This window comes from Ceratotherium simum, chromosome 30, assembly GCF_057802395.1.
Source record: "Ceratotherium simum simum isolate JZ-2026a chromosome 30, ASM5780239v1, whole genome shotgun sequence".
Lineage (NCBI taxonomy): Eukaryota > Metazoa > Chordata > Mammalia > Perissodactyla > Rhinocerotidae > Ceratotherium > Ceratotherium simum.
This window is the reverse complement of record NC_141929.1, coordinates 10,772,269-10,795,945: the sequence shown is the minus strand read 5'-3', so window position 1 is coordinate 10,795,945 and position 23,677 is coordinate 10,772,269. Positions and strand designations below refer to the sequence as shown.

Below are 23,677 nucleotides of genomic sequence, written 5' to 3'. Positions count from 1 at the left end.
CAGGGGGAGGTGCAAAAGACAACTTACCCATTGTAAGTTACACATATAGAAGAATGTTCTGGCCCACTTGGCCATGCCATCATTTTCTTTGGAATGTTGCTTTGGGGTCACCATCTGGGAATGTTCTCCCTGTTTTATGGGGGGAATATATTTATGCATTTTTATAATATGTAGCCTGCATGTCCTTTGGGGTTTCTACAGGGGGTTTGACTGAGAGGAACAATGTCTTTACCACTCCTTCTCCAACAGAATGAATATCTGACTTTCCTCTTGTGATACGTTCAAAGTTCTGTAAGATTCTATATAGGCAGTGAGGGTCATGTTCCCAGCAAAATGAGGCTGGGGCCAGAGGAGGCAAGATGAGGGGGGAAAGGCCACTTTATTTGCTAACTCTGAATGCCAAATCTGGTAGTTGAGTATTTATGAGGCATAAGAATCTATGGGGAATAAAAGTTAGCCATCGACAGACTTCCTACTCCGAAGAGATTTTAGCCATAAGATAAATACTAGTTAATCAAACAGAAAGCAAGTAGGGTTTTGCTCCTCATCTGGAGGCCCAAGCTGTCTATGCAGGGTCCAACATCACTCAAGTGCATTCACTTCTCCTGGTGGCAATTTCCTTCTCTATAGGATGAGGGGCGTGGCCTGGCCTTACTGTGGACCCTCCAGCTCTGATGTTCTCTGATCTTAGGAAACTCGAGCAACACCCATGTGTTGGCATTTTCCTCTTCTCCTGGATCAGGTTAAATGCTTCTCCTCCTCCTTCCAAAATCTGCACGTTTCTGCATCTGCCACTGTTATCCCAGACATTTAAATCTGCATTGATCAACTTGCCTTTGCCACTGTTATGCTGTTGGGGTTTGGGGAAGTCATGTAATCACTCTATACCCCTTTACCTAAAACTGAGCTCTGTCGGTAGACTTGACCTGGGTCCTCCAGGACCTAACAGCGATCTGGTCTGACATGGTCTTCAGGGAGGACCCTTGGGTATCATTAACATCACTTCATCCCCCATGCAGCACTGTAGCCCACCCAAACCACCCTTTGTTGAAGAGTGGCATCAGGGAAAGAATTTGTCTCAACAGACATCTTGTCTCCTTCAAGTTACATTTATTAAATACCTTCCCTCTTCCAGGCAGGGTGTTAAACTTATGTTTATATTATCCTCACAGCTCTGTGAGTAGATAATTAATACTCACCTTTTACAAATGAGGAAACTGAGGCTCAGAAATCTTCAATGGCCCAAAGTCAGTATGCTTCCCAGCTGCCTCTGCCTGATGTTTATTGCTCAAGGTTCAGGACTTGAGTTGGAGCCCAGGACTGAGGCAGCCAAGATAAACTGTGGTAGGGACACTGAGCATCTGAGCACAGTTTGTCTCCATCCCTGAAGAAGACAGTTCGAGTGGAGGATGCAGTGCTGTTTGGCACCCCTTTCGTAGCACTAGAGGTATCATGTTATTCCCCCCGGTCTTACTTTTGCATCACCATCTAGACAAGAATTCCCCAGTTTACCGTTTGTTTTATGGGACTCTTCTTACCTGAACAGGCAGGTGACCTGGCATTCTTGGCTGCATGTCCTTTGGAGGAAATAACATCTAAGTGATAGTATTTAATCTCACACTCTGAAGTCCAGCCAAACTTCACAGTTGGGAGCACCCCCTAAACACAAGGCAAGGCTGAAAGGCAACTCTGATGTTTCCAGAGTTGGGCCAGGAGGCTGTCCAGGGGGAACATGATTGCTTCAAACCTTGACTGCTCCAGTCCTTCTAGTTTCTCTCCAGGAGGGAACTTGGGCTTTAGTTTCAGGCTGACTACATTCAGAAGTCAGTGCTTGCCACCCCCACTTGTTAGCTCTGTGATCTCTTATAAGATGCCACATTGTAAAATAGGAAAATATAACCCATCTTTCAGTTGTTGTGAGGATGAAATGAGATGGTACTTGTAAACGCCCAGCCCGTGGTAGGCGCTGAATGGACAGTAGCCATTATTAGCATCATTATTATTATCCACCTATGCCCCACCTGTTTGTAGAGTTTTCTGGGTAACTAAACCAAGGAGATTGAGGTCAGTCATGATCCATTGGTATAAATGAGTTTTGCTTGCTTTTGTACTTTCTATAAATGAATTGTGTTTAATTTTTGATGCAGGCTTGGTGGAATCATTCAAAACCTGGATGGCTTTTGTGAATAAAATGTTATCTACTGAATTCTTGCACGAGCCAGCCTTTGTCCTGGTGTTCACGTATCCTTATAGTTTTTTAGGACGAAGATTAAGAGGAGATATGTGAGCCTGAAGACCCTTTGGAGCCTCTTCTGTGTGCTGAGTGAAACAGCACAACCCCCAGCCTGTAGTTTTAGCAGAGTCCCAGCCTCACATCCTCCCTAAACTTGGCAGTAAAAGCCCTGTTCTTCCATTCATTCCGATGATTTATATTCTCTCTGGGCGTCTAATATTAAACAGGGGAATTCCGACATGTTCCATAACACATTTACTGTAACTTGATACCATGAACTAAACTTGCTGTTATTTATCATTTCTTTTTATTTTCTCTCATTCCAGCATAAAGCCAAGGTAGAAGCAATGACCCTGGATCTTGCTGTGCTCCGTAGCGTGCAGCATTTTGCTCAAGCGTTCAAGGCCAAGAATGTGTGAGTGTTCCAACAGAGGGTTATAGATCATAATATCTTGCTATTGTAATGTCTTTATCAGATGAACACAACTGGGAGAACGCAAGGCTGTTGTGTTGTCTTGGCGTCCAAACAGGAGGCTCATTTAAGGTTGGCCCTGTTAAGGTGTACCGTGTTTTCTTGACTCTGAGTCACCCTCATTATGGGATGTGTCATCAATCTCATAACAGCTTCCCAGAGAAAAAAGAAAAGATACTATTAAAGCACTAGCAAAAGTGGCTAATAATAGCCAGCTGATTGTAAGATGCATCTTGATTATAGACTTTTTACAGTGCATCTCAGAATCAAGGAAAAGTATATTTTAATTGCATTCAGAAATAAGAAACCTCAGTTATCCCGTACTGCAAGGGGGCTCAGCATAAGGAGCATGAGAAAGTTCTACCCTTTCACAAGCCTGCAATGATTGTATGTGGTGCGTGGATGTGGCTCCAAAAACATGGACTCACATCGTGAGAAACATACTTCTTTTTTCATTCTTTTTCAGTCATTCAAAATGCCTGAAGGAGGAAGCCTTAGCTAGGGGCTGGCGAGTTTTTTGTCATCCCATGCTAACTTCTCTTTCTAACAGAGAGTGAGAAGGGCCCAAACCCAGAGCTGAGGGAAGCAATAGTGGCTAGCTCCATTTTAATTACAACGTTTTGTTTCCAAGTGTTTATTTTTACTGTTACCTCCAATTTAGGGCAGGCAATGCTGGTTTCTCATTTAACCTAGCTGTTTAAATTTCATTTAAAAAATAACTGTATTTAATTTTTTTTCAGTGAGTTGATTTAAACATGAGGGTTAAGTTAATAATAGTACAGGATAATAATACAAGATAGTACAGGATAATAGTACAGGATAATAATAGCCAAGGATAAGATAACTCCAAAAGTGGTATCAGAATGATGGAATTTGGAGAACGGTGATGGATGGCAAGCTGTCTCTGGGTGAGGCTCTGTTGGGAGTGTTGGTTTTATAGTAATCCAAGCAGATGATTGATGTACGGGGTACCTTACACCAGATATTCAGATGGTGCTATGTAGGTCTGACCCCATAATGCCGCGCAGTCCAGTCCCTCTTAAGTCTTCCGTAGTTTCTCACTCTGCTCTTTTAGAATGTTAAGAAGTCTGCTCTCTGGAGCCCTTTCTGGAGCAAGCAGGTGGCCTGAGCTCTTGATGTTGAAATATGGAGTCAGTCTTCAGAGAGAGTTGTGCCATCCCCCTAAGTGCAGGCCGTGAGCTCGTAGGAACAGTTGGATAACATCCCAGCCAGCCAGCAGACCTGGTGTGCACTACTGTAGGCGCTCTATGCAGTGCTTGGTGGTTGGTAGCAGCTAGGCCTTGCCAGAGTTCTCGGAAAACCTCGTCAGGGTACTACAGCAGTAGCTTTCAAGACATTTACTCTCGTATACCTTCCTCATTCATTTATCCACGTGTTTATTCACTAAATACACATTTAATGAGTGCTTCCAAAGACCCAGGCACCGTTCTAGGCTCTAGGAAGAGAGTGGTGGCCATTGGAAGCCCAGTTAACCTCAAACAAGCCATAATCTCAGTTGTCAGCAAGCAGTGTCTTATTACTCATGGCTGACTCCTCAACCTAATATTTTTGTGGTTATTTGGGAGGGAATAATAATAACAATAACAACAACAGCAGCTCATTTATTGAGTGCTTATTATGGGCCACACACTAAGAACCCTTTGCATGCATGTTCTGATTTAATTCTGAAAGTAACCCTTTGGCGTAGGTGCTATCCTCTATTATACAGATAAGAAAAGTTAGACTAGAGAGGGTAAGTTAGCGATCTGAAGGCACGGGGCTGGGAAGCAGAGGGACTGAGATCCTGTGTGGTTAGTCACGCAGGGCCCCCGCTTACCCACCATGCTGTTCTGTCTTTCATTCTAAATGTGATGGACACCGAGATCGGAGAAAGTGAGGGACTCTCTGCCAAGGGTCACTTGGCAGGTTGGTGGAACTGTAGGGTTTCCATCCTTTTCTGACTTGGTGCTCTCTCCTGACGCCATGCTGCTGCAGCAGGAGCTTGGCTGTGCCGCCTCTTGACGCTTCCTCAAGTTCTTGTGTCAGACCGCGCTGGAAGGGAGCAGTTCTGCTGAAGAGAACCCATGTTACATAACACGACTACCTTCCAAGTCTTAACAGGGCCATTCGTTTTAACCATTAAATAGTTTAGAAATCATCAAATTCAACTGCCTTTTGTAATCACCAAACCCAGACTCTTGGAGAACGCTATCACCCATTTTGCTCTAATCCTAGATTTTAAGCAAATGACTTTGAATTTTTATAACTTGTAGGTTGAGAAACAAGGGCGATTTTCCTTTTAGCAACCGTGTACCACAGACCTCTTTTTATATGTCTCTTGAGAGTACAGTATTTTACATGGCTTAGAGAAATATTGCGGTGGCAAAAATATGCATAAAAAAGCGAGTGATTTCACTTTTGAAATCCTGCCAAAGTGAAACCTCTCATGGATAGGCAGATGACAGTTTCGTACTTCCAGGTCTTTAGATTCTGAGAACTGTCAGAAGTGAATTTAAGTGCTGGTGACTGGGCTGCCAAAAAAACATGTGTAGCTCTCTTCTTATCATCACCTCCCATCTTTAGACATTAAAATTTCCTTGTGTGTAAAACATAATGACAAATGAAAGAAAGGCTGCCAGTTCAGAACCAATCTCGTTTTGTGCTGTTGGACCGAAGAGAGGAAAAACCCTTCAATTGAAATTCCGTGTGGATGCCTGCATTTAATATTCCGTTTTAAAGCCTGTCTATGAGCATGCCAGAAGTATTATCAGTCTCCTTTTTCCTGTGCTTGTTCCCTGGATTCATGCTCCAGCTCCATTGTGTTTCCCCACACTGGGATAGACAGCAATTGTATAGCCTGAGACTGAAAAAGGTGGAAACAGATGCTAAATGCAAACCCTGGTGGAAGATGCAGTTCATCATACTGCAGAGCTGCCTTCTACCAGGAGGAGAGGTGGATTCAGCCTCTTCTGGGACATCCTCTCTTTTGGGGGTTGGATTCGAGGGAGGGAGGCCGTTTTAGAATAAGCACTGCTAATAATGATTATACAAAGTAATAGCTGCCCCTCAGCTTTGTGTGTATTCTGTGCAAGGCAGTGTGCTAAGCACTTCCCCATGTATTCTCTCTTTAATTTCTTATCATAGCCCTAGGCATTAGTCATCTTTATCTCTAGTTTACAAATTAAAAGGCTTCAGCCTTTCACAGAGAAGCTTAATCACCTTCCCAACTTCAGCAAGTAGTGGATCCAGAATTTGAACCCAAATCTGTCTGAATCCCAAACGACTATTCTTTTCGTTACATCTCACACTTCAGTCAGAGTTTTCGGCATCAATTTCTGTATTGGTGTGTATTGTTGAGGAACAGGTTACTTCAAAATTTAGTGACTTAAAACCATTTAAAACAATGAACCTTTCTGTTCTCTATTTCTCTCTGTTTGTTTAAATCAGGATTCAAATAAGGCCAATGCATTTTAATCTATAGGTTTTTTCCCTCAGTGTTTTTCTTTTTAAAAACTTTTTAATGCAAATATTTGTTTAAGGGACCAGGTTGTCCTCTAGAGTTTTCTGTAGTTTATACATCAATGCCTGCATCCCTGTGGCGTCATTTAACATGTTCTTTTGTCTTCTAAGTTTCCTATGAAATGGTAGCTAAGTCTAGAAGCTTGATCATGTTTAATTTTTTGGCAGGAATACTTTGTAGGTGGTGGTGTCATCTTTCATCAGAAGGACATGTATGTCTGGTTGCTAAAGCCAGTTTTCTTAAGACTCAGCGCGCCCTGACCAGCCCATTCCTCTGCCCAGTCTCTCTTTGTCTGCTTACCCTCATTTTCATTCATTTATTCTGTTATTCTCCACTCACTCTTCTGGGTGGTCAGTCCAGGAAGCCTGAGCCTGCTTCCAGACAGTTCTCCCCAGAGTTAGTGGTGGTGGTGGTCGGCCAGTGTGTCTCAGGTCGAATTATTTTGGGCATTACTGGAAAGTTCCACCAAAGCCTGTGGTAAGTCCCAACCAAACTGAGTTTGGAAGGATATTTTTGTTGAAACTGCAATCCTGGAGAGCAGCCAGACTCCACACTGCCTGGCAGGCGGAGGCATCCACCAGAGTGTGAAGAGCTGGTACACTACTAATCCTTTAGACCAGATATTGGGATTTTTCTATAACGGGCTCTGAAACAATAGTCCATTGTTTGTAGTGCTTTTGCACATTTTCACCCCTAGTTCTAGCTCCTGAGTTTACTGAAAAGCACACATTTTGAACAGGGCCTGGAACAGCTCGACAGCTCTTAGAACTGGGAACTCCATGAATATTTTTTTCTTTTTCAGATAATGTTTTATAGTTTGAGTTCCATATACCCCTGAAATAATGGATACCTGGATTCCAATCTTGAAATTTTTGAAGTTGGTGAAGGCACATAGTATAGGAAATTCATTGTTTGGATCCCAGTTATCAGTCACCTCATATTGACCACGGGCTTTGATTCATCATGGGAATTAATTGAAATTTATAGTAAGTTCATATTAGAATAATATATGCAATTCTAAAGGTGTCTAGAACTTCATTTTTGATCATGGATTTCTACTTTCTCTTCTCAACTTTCTGTTGCCAGCATAATTTAAAGAAATTAGGGTTTATTTCACTTAAAAATAATATGATAGTGATGTTAAAAAAAAAAAGGGTTAAAAGAACAGTTTTCTATCCCCTCTTTATGTCTAAACATCTGAGGGGGAAAGTCTTTAACAAAGTTATTTATTTTCACTTTTTACTAAATTACTTTCAGAACTTGAATCTACTAATCCCAGATATAATATTCTTGGATTCTTATTCCAAATTTTGCTGTCTCAGATCCTTCTATGGAAGTGGGTGGGCTATAAATTATAAATAACCAAATTTTGAGGGATAAATTACCCTGAAGATCAATGTGTAAATTACAGCTTAATCTTTCTTTTTCTCCTCAGCTCAATTTTGGGAATAGTATTTTAGCCAACGTATCTGCATGGCTCTTTGCTCAACATGAGAAATCCATTTCTGGTTTGCTTAACAGAGGATCATGTTGCTTAGCTTTTCTACACAGTATGAAAACTAAAAGAAAAGAAAAACAGAGAGGCAGATTTTAGCTGTAATGAACTCTGTAAATCTAGATATTAATTATGACGTTTTCAGGAAAATTTTAAAACATCTACAAGTTAATTTTTTCCCATCCCATAAGTTTTCCATATTAAGGTATTAAAAAATCATATTGTGAAACATTTACCATATCTAGAAATATCAAGGAAGAACACTTCCTTCATAAGTAAATTTTTTGCCTTCTGAAATAACTCTTTAGGCATCAGATCTTTTTATATGATTCTTTAAAAAATATTTCTCAAATAGATTATATACTGTCATCCTTTATTAAACAAAAATACTAACTCAAAGTAGGACGGTGTAGTGCAGGGGTCAGCAAACTTTTTTGTAAAGGTCCAAAGAGTAAATATTTTAGACTTTTCAGGCCATAAGATCTCTGTTGCAACTACCCAACTCTGCCTTTGTAGCACGAAAGCAGCGTGGACAATATTTAAATGGATGAGGATGACTGTGTTCCAATAAAACTTTATTTACAAAAACAGGAGATAGGCAGGATTTGCTCAAGGGCCATAGTGTGCCAACCCCTGGTGAAGTGGAAAGAAAACAGGTTTTTTGGGATCAACTGAAGTTAGATTTAAATCCCAGCTTTACTACTTACTAGCTGTGTGGCCTTGGGCAAACTCCTGGCGTCTCTGGGCCTCACTTTTCAGATCTATATAAAGTAGGTTATCACATATGCTTTTCAGGGTTGTTGAGGAGAATAGCTGTAATGCATGAAATAACCAGACACATCTCAGTGCACTGGGCCTGTGACTGTTATTAATATATATTTGTTTCTTATCTTGATCCTAAAATGATTTGAGAGGTTTTTAAGAATACATACATATGATAAAATAGAAACAAGAAATCTACTTAAGGAAAGGGGATAAAAGTGGACTAGTAAGATGTGATTATAGAGGAAGCGTGGATTTCCCAAGGTCTTTCACAGTCATTAAAAATTGGGCCTAAAACTGAGCTTTGAGATTCCTGGCAATTGGGAGAAGAGGGGAGATGAGCTTCACATTGCTTACAAGCTATAAGCATGACAAGAACCAAGCAGAAATCACTATCCCTATAGTGATGCTCCACTGAGGATCACAGAGTACTTATTACTCTACTGAGTATTTTTTTTCCCTGCTCAGTGTTACTCGTTACAAGGCCAAGGACTTGAGGGATGTTTCACAGTTCTCTTTCAGAGTAAATAGCTGGACTCTCTTTTCTTTGCCATTCCTACATCTGTTTCCCTTGGCCTCAGGCAGCTTTTCCAGATGACCAGAGTTGCCTTAAAGCAACCTGCTTTGGATAAGTGAGGTACAATGGGACATACTAAAAATAATTAACCTGTGTTTTCCTGGAGACCAAAGTACTCCATGTGCCTTCTTTCTCCCCTTCTTTTTTTTTTTTTTTTAATTAAAATTTTTCTTTTGCATTTACCTCATTATTTAATCAGTGCTTATGACAGTGCCAGGAACTGGGCTAGACATTGGAATTAAACCATTTGGCATCTCACTTCTCCTTTGCCTTTTCTCTCTCTTACAATAGTCATGAAGCTTAAGGACTTTTTGATAACTTTACATGATGACGATCTTCAAAAACATATCCTTAGTGGAGAAGAAAAATTGTTGAATTAATTAGGGGCCACTTTGTAATTAAATTTTTTGGGAAAAAAATTTCAGTGAGCCTCTGTGCCATCATTAAAAGTCATTACTACTAAGGAATACATGAAAATGTGTTTGAATTCACCACAACTATGTTTGCTAAATAAACAATTTTGATTTCCCAACAGAATTCTAGGTTCAGCCATCACTATGGTGTTTCCTGAAATCAAAATGATGTGTGTTAATTGAGGACACAATGAAACTTCCCTTCCAGGAAGAATAAAAACCCAGCTTTGGAGAGTAAATACAGTTACTCTGTGGTTGCCTCCTCCCACACTCACCATCCCAGCAATGGATAAGGAAGCCGATGTCATGTCTTTAGCTCTAGCAAATAATATTAATTTTGTTGCAGGTGTTCAACAGTGATCACTTAAAGCACTGGACTAGAGCGTGAGTCAGCAAAGTTTTTCTGTAAAGAATCAGATAAATATCTATATCTATATAAATATTTTTGCCTTTGTGAGCCAGATGGTCTCTCTAGCAACCACTCAACCAGTGTTGAGTGCATCTTGAGTATTGAGTGAGGCTATTGATATGCATAGCTAGCCACTGATAACAGGTAAAGACTGGGCGTGGCTGTGTTCCAATAAAACTTTATTTATAAAAACAGGAAGTGGGTGGGGTTTGGGATTTGGTCTGGGGAATGTGGTTTACAAATAGAACCCACTAGCCTTTGAAATATAACTCATTTTAATAGCATCCTGTCTCAGTATGAGAAATACATGCCATTTTTCTTAGAAAATGGATTGTGTTAGGTTTGGTCAAGATAAATAGTATATGTAGCCAATGTTGTGTGCATGGTTAATTTCAGTTCTCTGCAGAAAGTACTCTGTGATACTTAGAGGCTGAGAGAAGAAATAAGAGTTTGAATAAAACAGCACACTGTGCTGAGTTTTGAAAATACCGCCATGTAGGAAAGCAGGTCAATGAAGACAACTAAGTATTGTTTAAATAATGAAGACAGTGAAGCCCTAATTGGGCCTTGGAACCATATAATGATGATGGTGATGATAGTAATTGCTAATATTTATCACGTATTTATTATGTGTCATGCACCGCTAAGCACTTATATGCCATCCCGTTTTATCCTCACAAGGACTCAAAGGGTAGGTCAAAAATGGTAGAAGAATGGCAGTGTCTTATGGTTCAGCCTAATATAATAATCAACCACGTTTCATAGATCAAGAAATTGAGGCTTAAAGAGATTAAGGACCTTGACCAAGGTCGTGCTAGCTAGTAGGTAGTGAGGCTAGAACTTACTCCCAAATCTGCTCTGCCACTGAGCTCAGCTTAGACAGTAGTTTGGAGAATCAAAAAGATCTGTCTCATTTGGGAAATGCATCGTGTAGGACGAATTGCCTCTAAAGGAGATTTGTCCTGTTAATAGGATGGATGACAGCCACTGCCTACTGGGACAATTAGTAAGGTCACTTTAAGGTTGGAGGAGATGCTTCTTCCAGCCAATTTTCTATCCCAAGGGGAAATTGTTTTGCTGAACTATGTGTAAAGGAGGTTAAGCAAACCCAACAGAAGAGAGGCTCTGCCCCTCAGTTAAGGTACTCAGACTGTTTTCCACCAAATATCTAGAAGGTATCTCTCCATGGAATCAGTTTAAGCAGAAATGGCAGCTGTTTACTCTCATTTGCAGTTGTCGTTATACATTTACTCCAGGCGTCAGTGTTCATTTCCCCTTAGTTCCTACTTGTCTTCATAATGATGCTGATCAGGTAGACAGAAGAAGACCAAAGGGTCATTTTGCTGTTTATACATTTGAACTGCCAGAGTGATTGCTCTTAAACATAAGCTCAACCCTGACACTGTCCTGCAGCAAAACCCTTTGGTGATGTCTTGCCACCTGAACTGCAAAGGCTGCACTTGCTAGTGTGGCCTACCAACGCCTGTGGGGTCTGGCCCCTTCTCCACCTTCATTTATGGCCCTGTGCTCCCACCCCCTTGCCTCTACACTCTACTTATAGAGGTGCTTACAGGTTCTGTCTCCTGACTCTGGACCTGTGTGCCTGACTTGTGTCACTTCCCTCCTACCTGTCCATCACCTGCTCACTGGATGACTTTGTCTCATCTTCTACAGAGCCTCCCTCGTTCCCTTCTCTTACCTCCACACCATGGTTGAATTGATGAGTCACTTCTTGGAGTATCGACCACACACCCAGTCATCACATTTGGAATATTGTGGGGGTGTGCTTTTTTCTATCTTGATTTTTCTTTGTTAGACTGAACCCAGAGAAGCAGAAACCTTGGCTAATTCATCTTTGTCTTAGCTCTGAATCTTTGTTCCACAACTTACTAAGGTGGTGACCTTGGCAAATTCCTTAATCTCTCTGATCCTCATTTTCTTCATCAGTAAAAGTGGGGGATGATGGTAATACCATTGTGGGGTGGTTGAGAGGATTAAATAACATAATGTTTATAAAGCATAGTATAGTCATGCTTTAAGTAACCACCGGGATATGTCGTTAGGCAATTTTGTCATTGTGTGAACATCATAGAGTATACTTACACAAACCTGGATGGAACAGCCTACTACACATCTGGGCTATATGGTACTAATCTCATGGGACCACCATAGTATATACAGTCCATCGTTGACTGAAACGTTTTGTGCCACATGACTATACCTGATACCTAATAAACGCTTAATAAACTTTAGCTTCCATCATCATTGTTGTTATCATTATCATCATCCTTTGCAATTATTACATTTACTGCTTTGTAGTAAGCTCAAGGAAGGGGATGGATGGATGGAAGGATGGGTGAATAGATGGGTGGATAGGAGGGAAGGAGAGAGGGAAGGAGGAAAGAAGGGAGGGAGAGAGGGAGGAAGGAAAGAAGGACAAAAATGGAAATACAGAGTTCCATTTGGTGACCAAACTTTGCTTTTAAGGTGCCAATTCTCAGCCATTCAAATTTCTTGAATTGGTTCCTCCTTGGGTTATGGTATGGAGGTTGTACGTTTGTAGATCTTGGGAAACAAATTTTAAAGTAATCTATATACGATAGTTATTTTAGGCAAATAACATAAAGGTTCCCTTCTAGGAATCTATGAACTCATTTATCTGTTAGGAGCCAGGGCATCCCTGCTGTGGCATGGACCACGTGACCTAGCTAGCCTGGCATTGCTTGGCGTGGACAGGGACTGACACCTCTGAGCCCTGCCAGGCCTGTTCTTTGACTTGCACTGAGACCACCTACACAGCAAATCTATGATATTAGGGTTAACATTTGGTTACTCTCAGAGAGCTCTTGGTTTATGTAAGAGCTTGGGAAAAGCGTTTCAGTGTCTGCGGTTCAGAATTATATTTCCCAACTTGGCCCATGGATCTAGCTTGGTTTTTCTCCTTGTACCATCTAACCACCCTCATTGTCACATTGGAATTCTACTTTACATAATTGACATGTTGGGAAGTTGTGCTTAAACCACATTGAAATCACATTTTAATAACATAGGAACCATCTTTTTTCCCCAGTAAATTGTTGAGAAGCTAATTCTTGTCAGCCTAAAAACTTGAATATACATTTGAAATAAATCAGTGCTGCTACACTGTGGCAGCCTGCTGAAAATCCCCAAGGAAGATTATATTTTCAGTTGAACTACTTGTCACCGCACTGTGTTTTTAGTATTGAGTGCTTTCTTTTCTTCATTTTGTAAGAAGCTACTCGATACCTGTCGTTCAGAAAAATTTAAATGGATCCTCTCAATTAGCGGCCAAGTTCTTCAGTTTGACTTTTAAGCTCATACTGTTGTTATAGTTCAGTCACCACCAACTCATAATCAAAAAGATATTTGAGCTGATGTTATGCAATAATTGATAATCAAAAACAGAAAGAAGAAGGTTTCTGGTTGTCTCAGAAGTACAAGTAATGGGTAAGTTGACAAACAGTGAAGCTGTGGGGAACAGATTTTGGCAGAGTGTCTCCCTCCTAAAAGGACAGCAGTGACTCAATTCCCACATAGGATCTCCAAACTCCCAGAGGACTGTCCCGGTGTTTCCCAGCGTGGCTATGCGTGGAAGCGGCTGGGGGTCGTTAAAAACCCTGATGCCTGGCTCTTACCCCCATTCTGACTTAATTGTTTTGCGGTGTGCACTGGGCATTTGGACTCTTAAGAGCTTCCCGGGTGATGGTCATGGGCTGATGTAGGGTGCACTGAGCACAGCCCAACTAACAATCAGGTCTCCAGTCCTGGGTATTCTTTGCCCACCAGGAGTGCACGAGGGATGATAGCGTCACCTTTTCTCCTCTCATCCCTCCCCTAACATAGCTCAGAGCATAGACAAAGGTCTCTAAAGGACCACCACTGGTGTGGAGTGCTGAAAAGAACATGGCTTTGGAGTCAAACTAGCTCAGGTTCAAATCTTGTCTTGACAGCTTAGGACTCGGAGCAATCGGTTTTCTTGTCCGTGAAATGGAGTGATGGAGGGTCAGAGTTGTGTCCTGAGGATTAAGAGTGATGGTGTTCATGTGTCCAGGGTGTATCAGAGTGGGTCATGGTAAAAGGCAGTGAGCTCAGCAGAGGCAGGAGCTCCCCCACAGCCCCTGATGCCTGCAGGGAGGGGCTCTGGGGCTCAGAGTAAGGAAGCCGGGTGCTGGACATCTCTGCATGTTCCTGCTTTATGATGGGGCTTTGCTACCAATGTCAAGGTTTGAGGGTATAAATTAGTGAAGATGCCCCTCCCTCCCCACACTGTGCCCTCCCCCCCCCCCCGGATGCTGTCTTGTACTTGCTCTGTTTGTGTAACTGCTCAGCAAACGCAGTGCCAAGACCAGACTCCTGGGCGGCCGACCTGTATTCCCTGGCTGTGGCCGCATAATCTCTCTGGAAAGGCTGTTCCACCCAGAGGATATGGGATAGCTTTTTCTTTTAAACGTACGGCTCTTTTTTCCAAACTTTAAAAGCCCTATTTAACTCTTATGGAAATTTTTTGAGATTATAGGCAAACATACAGAATACAGTGCAAATTAACCATAATTCCACCATGTTAGACAATCCATGTTAACAGTTTGTTGGGTATATTTCCCATCTTTTCTCTGTCCTCATAGACTCTTAAAAAAAGGAAAAAAAAATAAGTTGTATTACATATACATATATATTTTTAAATTTTTTGTTTATTGCAGTAACATTGGTTTATAACATTGTATAAATTTCAGGTGTACATCATTATACTTCTATTTCTGCATAGATTACATTATGTTCACCACCCAAATACTAATTACAACGCATCACCACACACATGTGCCGAATTATCCCTTTCACCCTCCTCCCTCCCCCCTTCCCCTCTGGTAACCACCAATCCAATCTCTGTCTCTATGTGTTTGTTTGTTGTTGTTATTATCTACTACTTAATGAGGGAGATCATACGGTATTTGACCTTCTCCCTCTGACTTATTTCACTTTGCATTATACCCTCAATGTCCATCCATGTTGTCACAAATGGCTGGATTTCATAGTTTCTTATGGCTGAGTAGTACTCCATTGTGTATATATACCACATCTTCTTTATCCATTCGTCCCTTGATGGGCACTTAGGTTGCTTCCAAGTCTTGGCTATTGTGAATAACGCTGCAGTGAACACAGGGGTGCATGTATCTTTACGCATTGGTATTTTCAAGTTCTTTGGATAAATACCCAGCAGTGGAATAGCTGGATCATATGGTAGTTCTATCCTTAATTTTTTGAGGAATCTCCATACTGTTTTCCATAGTGGCTGCCCCAGTTTGCACTCCCACCAGCAGTGTATGAGAGTTCCCTTCTCTCCACATCCTCTCCAACACATGTTGATTCTTGTCTTGTTAATTATAGCCATTCTGAGGGGCATGAGGTGATATCTCATTGTAGTTTTGATTTGCATTTCCCTGATAGTTAATGATGTTGAACATGTTCTCATGTGCCTGTTGGCCATCTGTATATCTTCTTTGGAGAAATGTCTGTTCAGGTCTTTTGCCCATTTTTTAATTGAGTTGGTAGTTTTTTTGTTGTTGAGATGCATGAGTTCTTTATATATTTTGGAGATTAATCTCTTACCAGATGTATGGTTTGCAAATATCTTCTCCCAATTGTTAGGTTGTCTTTTTGTTTTGTTGATGGTTTCCTTTGCTGTGCAGAAGCTTTTTAGTTTGATGTAGTCCCATTTGTTTATTTTTTCTATTGTTTCTCTTGCCCGGTCAGACATGGTGCTTGAAAATATGTTGCTAAGACCGATGTCGAAGAGCGTACTGCCTATGTTTTCTTCTAGAAGTTTCCTAGTTTCAGGTCTTACATTCAAGTTTTTAATCCATTTGGAGTTAATTTTTGTGTATTTTATAAGGTAAGGGTCTGCTTTCATTTTTTTACATGTGGCTCTTCAGTTTTCCCAACACCGTTGGTTGAAGAGACTTTCCTTTCTCCATTGTACGTTCTTGGCTCCTTGGTCAAAGATTAGCTGTCCATAGTTATGTGGGTTTATTTCTGGGCTTTCAATATTATTCCATTGATGTGTGTGTCTGTTTTTGTGCCAGTACCACGCTGTTTTGGTTACTATAGCTTTGTAGTATATTTTGAAATCAGGGAGTGTGATACCTCCAGCTTTGTTCTTTTTTCACAGGATCCCTTTAGCTATTCGGGGTCTTTTGTTGTTCCATATAAATTTTAGAATTCTTCGTTCTGTTTCTGTGAAAAATGTTGTTGGAACTTTGATAGGGATTGCATTGAATCTATGGATTACTTCAGGAAGTATGGACATCTTAACTATGTTAATTCTTCCAATCCAAGAGCACGGAATATCTTTACATTTCTTTGCGTCTTCTTCAATTTCTTTCAGCAATGTTTTATAGTTTTCGGTGTACAGATCTTTCACCTCTTTGGTTAAGTTTATTCCTAGGTATTTTATTCTTTTTGTTGCAATTGTAAATGGGTTTGTATTCTTAGTTTCTCTTTCTGCTACTTTGTTGTTAGTGTATAGAAATGCAACTGATTTTTGTATGTTGATTTTGTATCCTGCAACTTTACCGTATTCATTTATTACTTCTAAAAGTTTTTTGGTGGATTCTTTAGGGTTTTCTATATATAAAATCATGTCATCTGCAAATAGTGAGAGTTTCACTTCTTCCTTTTCAATTTGGATCCCTTTTATTTCTTTCTCTTGCCTGATTGCTCTGGCTAGGACTTCCAGTACTATGTTAAATAGGAGTGGTGAGAGTGGGCATCCTTGTCGTGTTCCTGTTCTTAGAGGGATAGCTTTCAGTTTTTCACCATTGAGGATGATATTAGCTGTGCGTTTGTCATATATGGCCTTTATTATGTTGAGGTACTTTCCTTCTATACCCATTTTATTCAGAGTTTTTATTATAAATGGATGCTGTATCTTGTCAAATGCTCTCTCTGCATCTATTGAGATGATCATGTGATTTTTATTCTTCATTTTATTAATGTGGTGTATTACGTTGACTGATTTACGAATGTTGAACCATCCCTGCATCCCTGGAGTAAATCCCACTTGATCATGGTGTATAATCTTTTTAATGTATTATTGTATGCGATTTGCTAGTATTTTGTTGAGGATTTTTGCGTCGATGTTCATCAGTGATATTGGCCTGTAACTTTCTTTTTTGTGTTGTCCTTGTTTGGTTTTGGTATCAGGGTAATGTCGGCTTCGTAGAATGAGTTAGGGAGCTTCCCCCCCTCCTCAATTTTTTGGAAGACTTTGAGAAGGATAGGTATTAAGTCTTCTTTGAATGTTTGGTGGAATTCACCAGGGAAGCTGTCTGGTCCTGGACTTTTATTTTGGGGGAGGTTTTTGATTACTGTTTCGATTTCCATACTGGTGATTCGTCTATTCAAATTCTCTATTTGTTCTTGATCCAATTTTGGAAGGTTGTATGATTCTAAGAATTTATCCATTTCTTCCAGATTGTCGAATTGGTTGGCATATAGCTTTTCATAGTATTCTCTTATAATCTTTTGTATTTCTGAGGTGTCCGTTGTAATTTCTCCTCTTTCATTTCTGATTTTACTTATTTGACCCTTCTCTCTTTTTTTCTTGGTGAGTCTAGCTAAAGGTTTGTCAATTTTGTTTATCTTTTCAAAGAACCAGCTCTTGGTTTTATTAATTTTTTTCTATTTTTTTTTAGTCTCTATTTCATTTATTACTGCTCTGATTTTTATTATTTCCCTTCTTCTACTGATTTTGGGCTTTGTTTGTTCTTCTTTTTCCAGTTTCTTTAGGTGCATTGTTAGATTGTTTATTTGAGATTTTTCTTGTTTGTTGAGATAGGCCTGTATTGCTATAAACTTCCCTCTTAGAACCGCTTTTGCTGTATCCCATAAATACTGGCATGTCGTATTTTCATTTTCATTTGAATCCAAGTATTTCTTGATTTCTCCTTTGATTTCCTCATTGACCCAATCATTGTTCAGTAGCATTTTGTTTAATCTCCACGTATTTGTGACTTTTCTGATTTTCTTCCTATAGTTGGTTTCTAGTTTCATACTGTTGTGGTCAGAAAAGATGCTTGGTATTATTTCAGTCTTCTTAAATTTATGGAGACTTGTTTTGTGGCCTAATATGTGATCAATCCTCGAGAATGTTCCATGTTCATTTGAAAAGAACATGTATTCCTCAGTTTTTGGATGGAATGCTGGGTATATATCTACTAGGTCCATCTGTTCTAGTGTGTCATTTAAGGCCAATGTTTCCTTATTGATCTTCTGTTTGGATGATCTGTCTGTTGATGTAAGTGGAGTGTTAAAGTCCCCTACTATTATTGTGTTACTGTCTATTTCTGTTTTTATGTCTGTTAATAATTGCTTTATATATTTAGGTGCTCCTGCATTGGGTGCATAGATGTTTACAAGGGTTATATCCTCTTGTTGGATTCTTCCCTTAATCATTATGTAATGCCCTTCTTTGTCTCTTTTTACAGTTTTTGTTTTAAAGTCTATTTTGTCTGATATGAGTACTGCTACCCCAGCTTTCTTTTCATTGCCATTTGTGTGGAGTATCTTTTTCCATCCCTTCACTTTCAGTTTGTGAGTGTCTTTAGGTCTGAAGTGTGTCTCTTGTATGCAGCATATATATGGGTCTTGTTTTTTTATCCAGTCAGCCACCCTATGCCTTTAATTGGAGCATTTAGTCCTTTGACGTTTAAAGTAGCTATTGATACGTATGTACTTACTGCCATTTTTCAACTTTTTTTTTTCTCAGTGTTTTAGTTGTCCTCTGTTCCTTTCTCCTTCTATACAGAATTGATGGTCTCTTTAGTTTGACGTGTGTCTGAAAGCTCTACTCTTTAACTCCTCTCCTCTCTCATTTTATGTTTTTGATATCTTATCTAACCTCTTTTTTGTGCATTTGTATCCATTACCCTCCTATCATGGAAATAGATAATTTTTCCTATTTGTGGTCTTCTCTTTTCCCCTTAAATCAGTCCCTTTAACATTTCTTGTAGCACTGGTTTCTTGGTGACAAACTCCTTTAATATTTGCTTGTCTGGGAAACTTTTGATCTCTCCTTCCATTTTGAATGATAACTTTGCCGGGTAGAGTATTCTTGGCTGTAAGTTTTTTCCTTTTAGCACTTTAAGTATATTGTGCTACTCTCTTCTAGCCTGTAAGGTTTCTGCTGACAAGTCAGCTGATTGCCTTATGGGGTTTCCTTTGTATGTAACTTGTCTTTCTCTTGCGGCTTTTATGATTCTCTCTTTATCTTTAATTCTGGACATTTTGATTATGATGTGTCTCGGTGTGGGCCTCTTTGGGTTTATCTTGTTTGGGGCTCTCTGTGCTTCCTGTACCTGGATGTCTGTTTCATTCCTTAGGTTAGGGAAGTTTTCATCTATTATTTCTTGAAATAGATTCTCTGCCCCTTTGTCTCGCTCTTCTCCTTCCGGGACATCTATAACACGGATGTTAGTGTGCTTGATGTTGTCCCAGAGGTCCCTTCGACTGTCCTCACTCTTTTTAATTCTTTTCTCTTTTATCTGTTCAGCTTGGGTAATTTCTTCTAGTCTTTCGCCCAGCTCGCAGATCCATTCTTCTGTATCCTCTACTCTGCTTTGGAGTCCCTCTAGTGAATTTTTCATTTCCAGTATTTTACTCTTCATTTCTGATTGGTTCTTTTTTATATCTTCCGTTTCATTGTTGACATTCTCACTGAGTTCATCTATTCTTCTCCCCAGATCAGTGAGCATCCTTAACACTCTTTGTTTGAACTCTCTGACAGGTAGGTTGCTCATTTCTGTTTCACTTAGTTCCTTTTCTGGGGTTTTGTCCTGTGGGTCTTTGAGAAGCACAAGACTTCTGCAGCTGACAAGCCCTGCCGCCCGCAGGTCCACACACACAGACAACACAGTCCTGCCCCGTGTGTGCGCCCCGACCTCCTGAAGTGGACCCAGTCTTTCCACAGCAGTGGACCCAGTCTCTCCACGGTGGGAGCACCCCACACTCCACCACCGCCCCACACTCTCCACCTGCTCCTTGTGCATGCCCTGCCCCACTGAAGTGGGGCTCGGTTGCCAGGCTGCAGAGAATCCAGTCACCAATATATGCAGGCCCACCAGTTGCCTGAAGGCTTGTTGTTGGGTGGGGCCAGTCTCTAGGGTGGGCGGCCTGCCCTGGCTGACCTTGATTAAATCAGTGCTCTAGTGGATGGGGCAGACTCTGGGCTAGCAAGCCCCAGGGAGAACTCCAATGGCATCTGTGTCAGCACGCCCACACCAGGCCACAGTAATGGCCGCCACCAATGTCCCACTCCCTGGAGAGGTCCCACCTCTCACTGCAGTGCACTCACAGCCTATCAGGTCAGTCTCTTTTCACCAAAGCACTGTGCACCTTTCTTTCTGGTAATTTTCGGTTGCTTTCTGAAACGGGTGAGTTTGCGCGTGGGCCCTTTAAGAGCCGGTTTTAATGTCTGTGTGAGCCAGCTTTTCTGGGGGTGCTCCCCAATATTTTAGTAGCAGGCAAAGTCAGATATTCTGCCACTCGTTTCCATTGTGCTGGGTCCACAAAACGCCCACAGCGGGGGCGCTCCAGGCTCAGGGCCCTGCTCCTCCAGGGAGGCTGCATACCTTTGGGCTGCTCCCGGCAGCCGTGAAGCTGGCGGCTTGTGAAGGCGGCGTTTTTCCTCTCCAGAATGGAGTTTCTGCTGCTTCCACCTCAATTAGGATTGTCCGTTGTTGCAGGAGTTCCTCTTATCCAGTTTTCAGTTCTGTCTCAGGGGTAATTTTTCCACCAGTAGTTGTAAATTGGCTGTGTCCACGGGAGGAAGTGAGTTCAGAGTCTGCCTACGCTGCCATCTTGACTTCTCTCCCTCATATATTCTTTATTTATTAAATTTTTTTTAATTGAGACAGAGTTCACATACCATAAAATTTACCATTTTAAAGTGCACAGTTCAGTGGTTTTCAGTAAATTCACAAGGTTGTTCAACGATCACCACTATTGAATTCCAGGACATTTTCATCATCCCAGGAAGAAACCCCTTACCCATTAGCAGTCAGTCTCCATTCCCTCCCTACCCCCAGCACCTCCCCAGCAACTATGCATCCACTTCCTGTCTCTGTGGATTGGTTGCCTTTGTGTCTGGCTTTTTTTGCTTAGCATAAGTTTTTCGAGATTCATCTATGTTCAACCCGTACATCATTCATTTTCATTGCCAAATAACATTCCACTGTATGGCTATACGACATTTTCTTTATCCATTCATCAGTTGATGAACATTTGGGTTGTTTATACTTGTTGGCCCTTATGACTGATGCTGCTGTGAGCATTCATGGACAGGTTTCATGTGGATGCATATTGTCATTTTTGTGGAGTATATTCCTGGGAGTGAAATTGCTGGATCATATGGTAACTTTATGTTTATCTTTTTGAGGAACTGCCAGACTCTTTTCCACAGTTGCTGCACCATTTTCCATTCCCACCAGCAAGATATGAGGATTCCAGTTTCTCCACATCCTTACCAACACTTGTTATTGTTCTTTTTAAATTAAATCATAGCCATCATTTTTTATGACAGCTGTCCTAGTGGTTATGTTACATATACTCTTTTGTGTTCAAACATATATATTTTTCTTCATACTAAGTAAGTCATGGGCTTTTTTTCATTTTATTAAATATGTTTCTCTAACTTGACTTTTAAGGACTTTACAATAATCCATTGAGTATAGGTAAAATTATTTAACCAATCTTGAATTGTTGGATGCTAGGTAACTTCTAAATTTTTTGTTGCTATTGGAAGCACTGTGATAATGTCCTGCACATACCTCTTTTTGAATCTCTTGTTTTCCTAAGATCAAGTCCTCTAAGAGGAGTTTCTGGGTCAAAGCATATGAATATCATTTAATACAGCCACCTACTTCTGAAAAAATTGGCTGTGAAAACCCTATGAATAGCAGTGGAGCACTGGCTGATAAAACACCAGAAGATGAGAGGATGGTGCAAAAAAAGACCAGGCAGGGTTCCGCTCTGCTGTACACAGGGTCACTAGCAGTTGCAATCAACTTAACAGCACTAACAACAACAAAAATACTTATAACAAAATGCAAGGTTTCTGTTTATTAATCATCAAAGTTCTTTTTTCATTTGCTTTTTTATGTCATCTGAACCCATTGCAGCCATCGGGAGGAGAAACCACTTCCTAGTGGGAGCAGACGAAAAATCTTAGGTGTTCCTTCATTGGTGAAGAAGCATAGGGGATCTCAGTGGAGCTGAGTAGTGAGTAAGTGGGACAGAGCACTGGACTGGGAGTCAGGAAGGACTAGCTGTCATCCAACTCTATCACTTATCATCGTTTCCTGGGTCATTCTTTGTCTTAGATGGAGGTGTCCTAGGCTCCTCCTTGGGTCTTTTCATTAGTAGAAGCACAGCTCCACATGTGACTCTGCCAGTTCTTCAGGAACTTCCTCTGAGTAGCTCTGCTCTGACATATAAAGCAGGAGTTGCCATGCTATTAGAGGGAAGGCTTCACATTGATCTTAGGCAAGAACTAGCTATGACCTTTAAAGACCCTGATACCAAAATAGATTTCAATTCCAGGCTTCTCAGCCCTGTTTGACCCTCAGTTGTCTTCAGCCAACCAGATCTTTCTACCTTCTTTCCCATCCAATGGGAGGTTTTCCAAGCTTAGTGGAGTTTTGCATCAGGTCCATTTCTGTTTTATTTGCAGCTCCTCCTCTACTGTACTGTCGGAGGGTAGGTTTGCTATTAAATATGTGCACTGGCAGGCAGCCTGTTGTAGCCTCCCATCCTGCCTCTCATGTTGTGCTTATCTTCTTTTGGTAATTTTTGATATGATCACATTGGCCTAATTCTATTTTGTTTTAAAAGGCTTAACTGTCTTTGTGATTTTTCGGGCAGATATTAGACCTATTTATTTTGGTATTATGTGTAAATAATGTTATTTTACACAGGTCCTGTGATCACAAAAATGGTTCATACACACCCATTGCAGAACATTTGAAAAAAATATGGAAAAGCATAAATATGAAAATGAAAATTGCCCATTTTCCTAGCCCTCCATTAATTTGTCTTTATTTCTTGAAATTTTTTACTGTGGAGATTTTCAAACACACACAAGAAAGGAAAGAGGTGTAATGGACCTTTCCATATACTTTGCCCAGCTTCTGTAAGCATCAACATATGGTCAATTCTATTCGATCTATAGCCCCTCTCTTGCTAGATCATTTTAAAGCAAATCCAAGACATCATATATTTTTATCCATGAATATACTATTATTATCCCTTAATTAATACCACTGTTTATATTTCAGAATATCACAATCTGGTTTTCTTACTTTCAGTAGAATGATAGGCATTCTATGGGAAAGACATTAAATATGTATGTGTGTAAATATATATTTCAAATATTTTTGAAAAATTTCTTTCTAATAATACATGTTTTTCCCTAGATTTTCCACAGTCATGTAGTGGAGATAGTAAATTAGCAAAATAATACCGTAAGGTTGTAGAAAATATAGTGAATAATATGTCAAAGAAAGAAACAAAATTTTAAAAATTTCAACCTCATCTTTTAAACAATAGCTAAAATTCAGATGTTGAGAGATAAATTCAACTTGACATGGTAAAATTCTAATAATAGGCTGAAATAATGTCACAGACTAAAACCACGTAGCTTAGTGTAACCTATCAATTGTCAAAAAGAAAAGTAACCTTGTTTTCTCTGAACTCACCATACCTTGCTTGAGTCTCAGTTTTCATTC

The 23,677-nt window shown here is 40.4% G+C and overlaps 1 protein-coding gene across 8 annotated transcripts in view; it reads left to right on the top strand.

Annotated features, from left to right (window-relative positions):
• Positions 1-23,677, top strand: part of WWOX (WW domain containing oxidoreductase) — a 950,804-nt gene that overhangs the window by 237,262 nt on the left and 689,865 nt on the right. For all 8 annotated transcript variants that reach the window (XM_004437087.3, XM_087419900.1, XM_087419898.1 and 5 more), the window contains exon 6: positions 2,560-2,648. In XM_004437087.3, the coding sequence (XP_004437144.1) occupies positions 2,560-2,648 (89 nt within the window). The remainder of the gene's footprint in view (positions 1-2,559; positions 2,649-23,677) is intronic.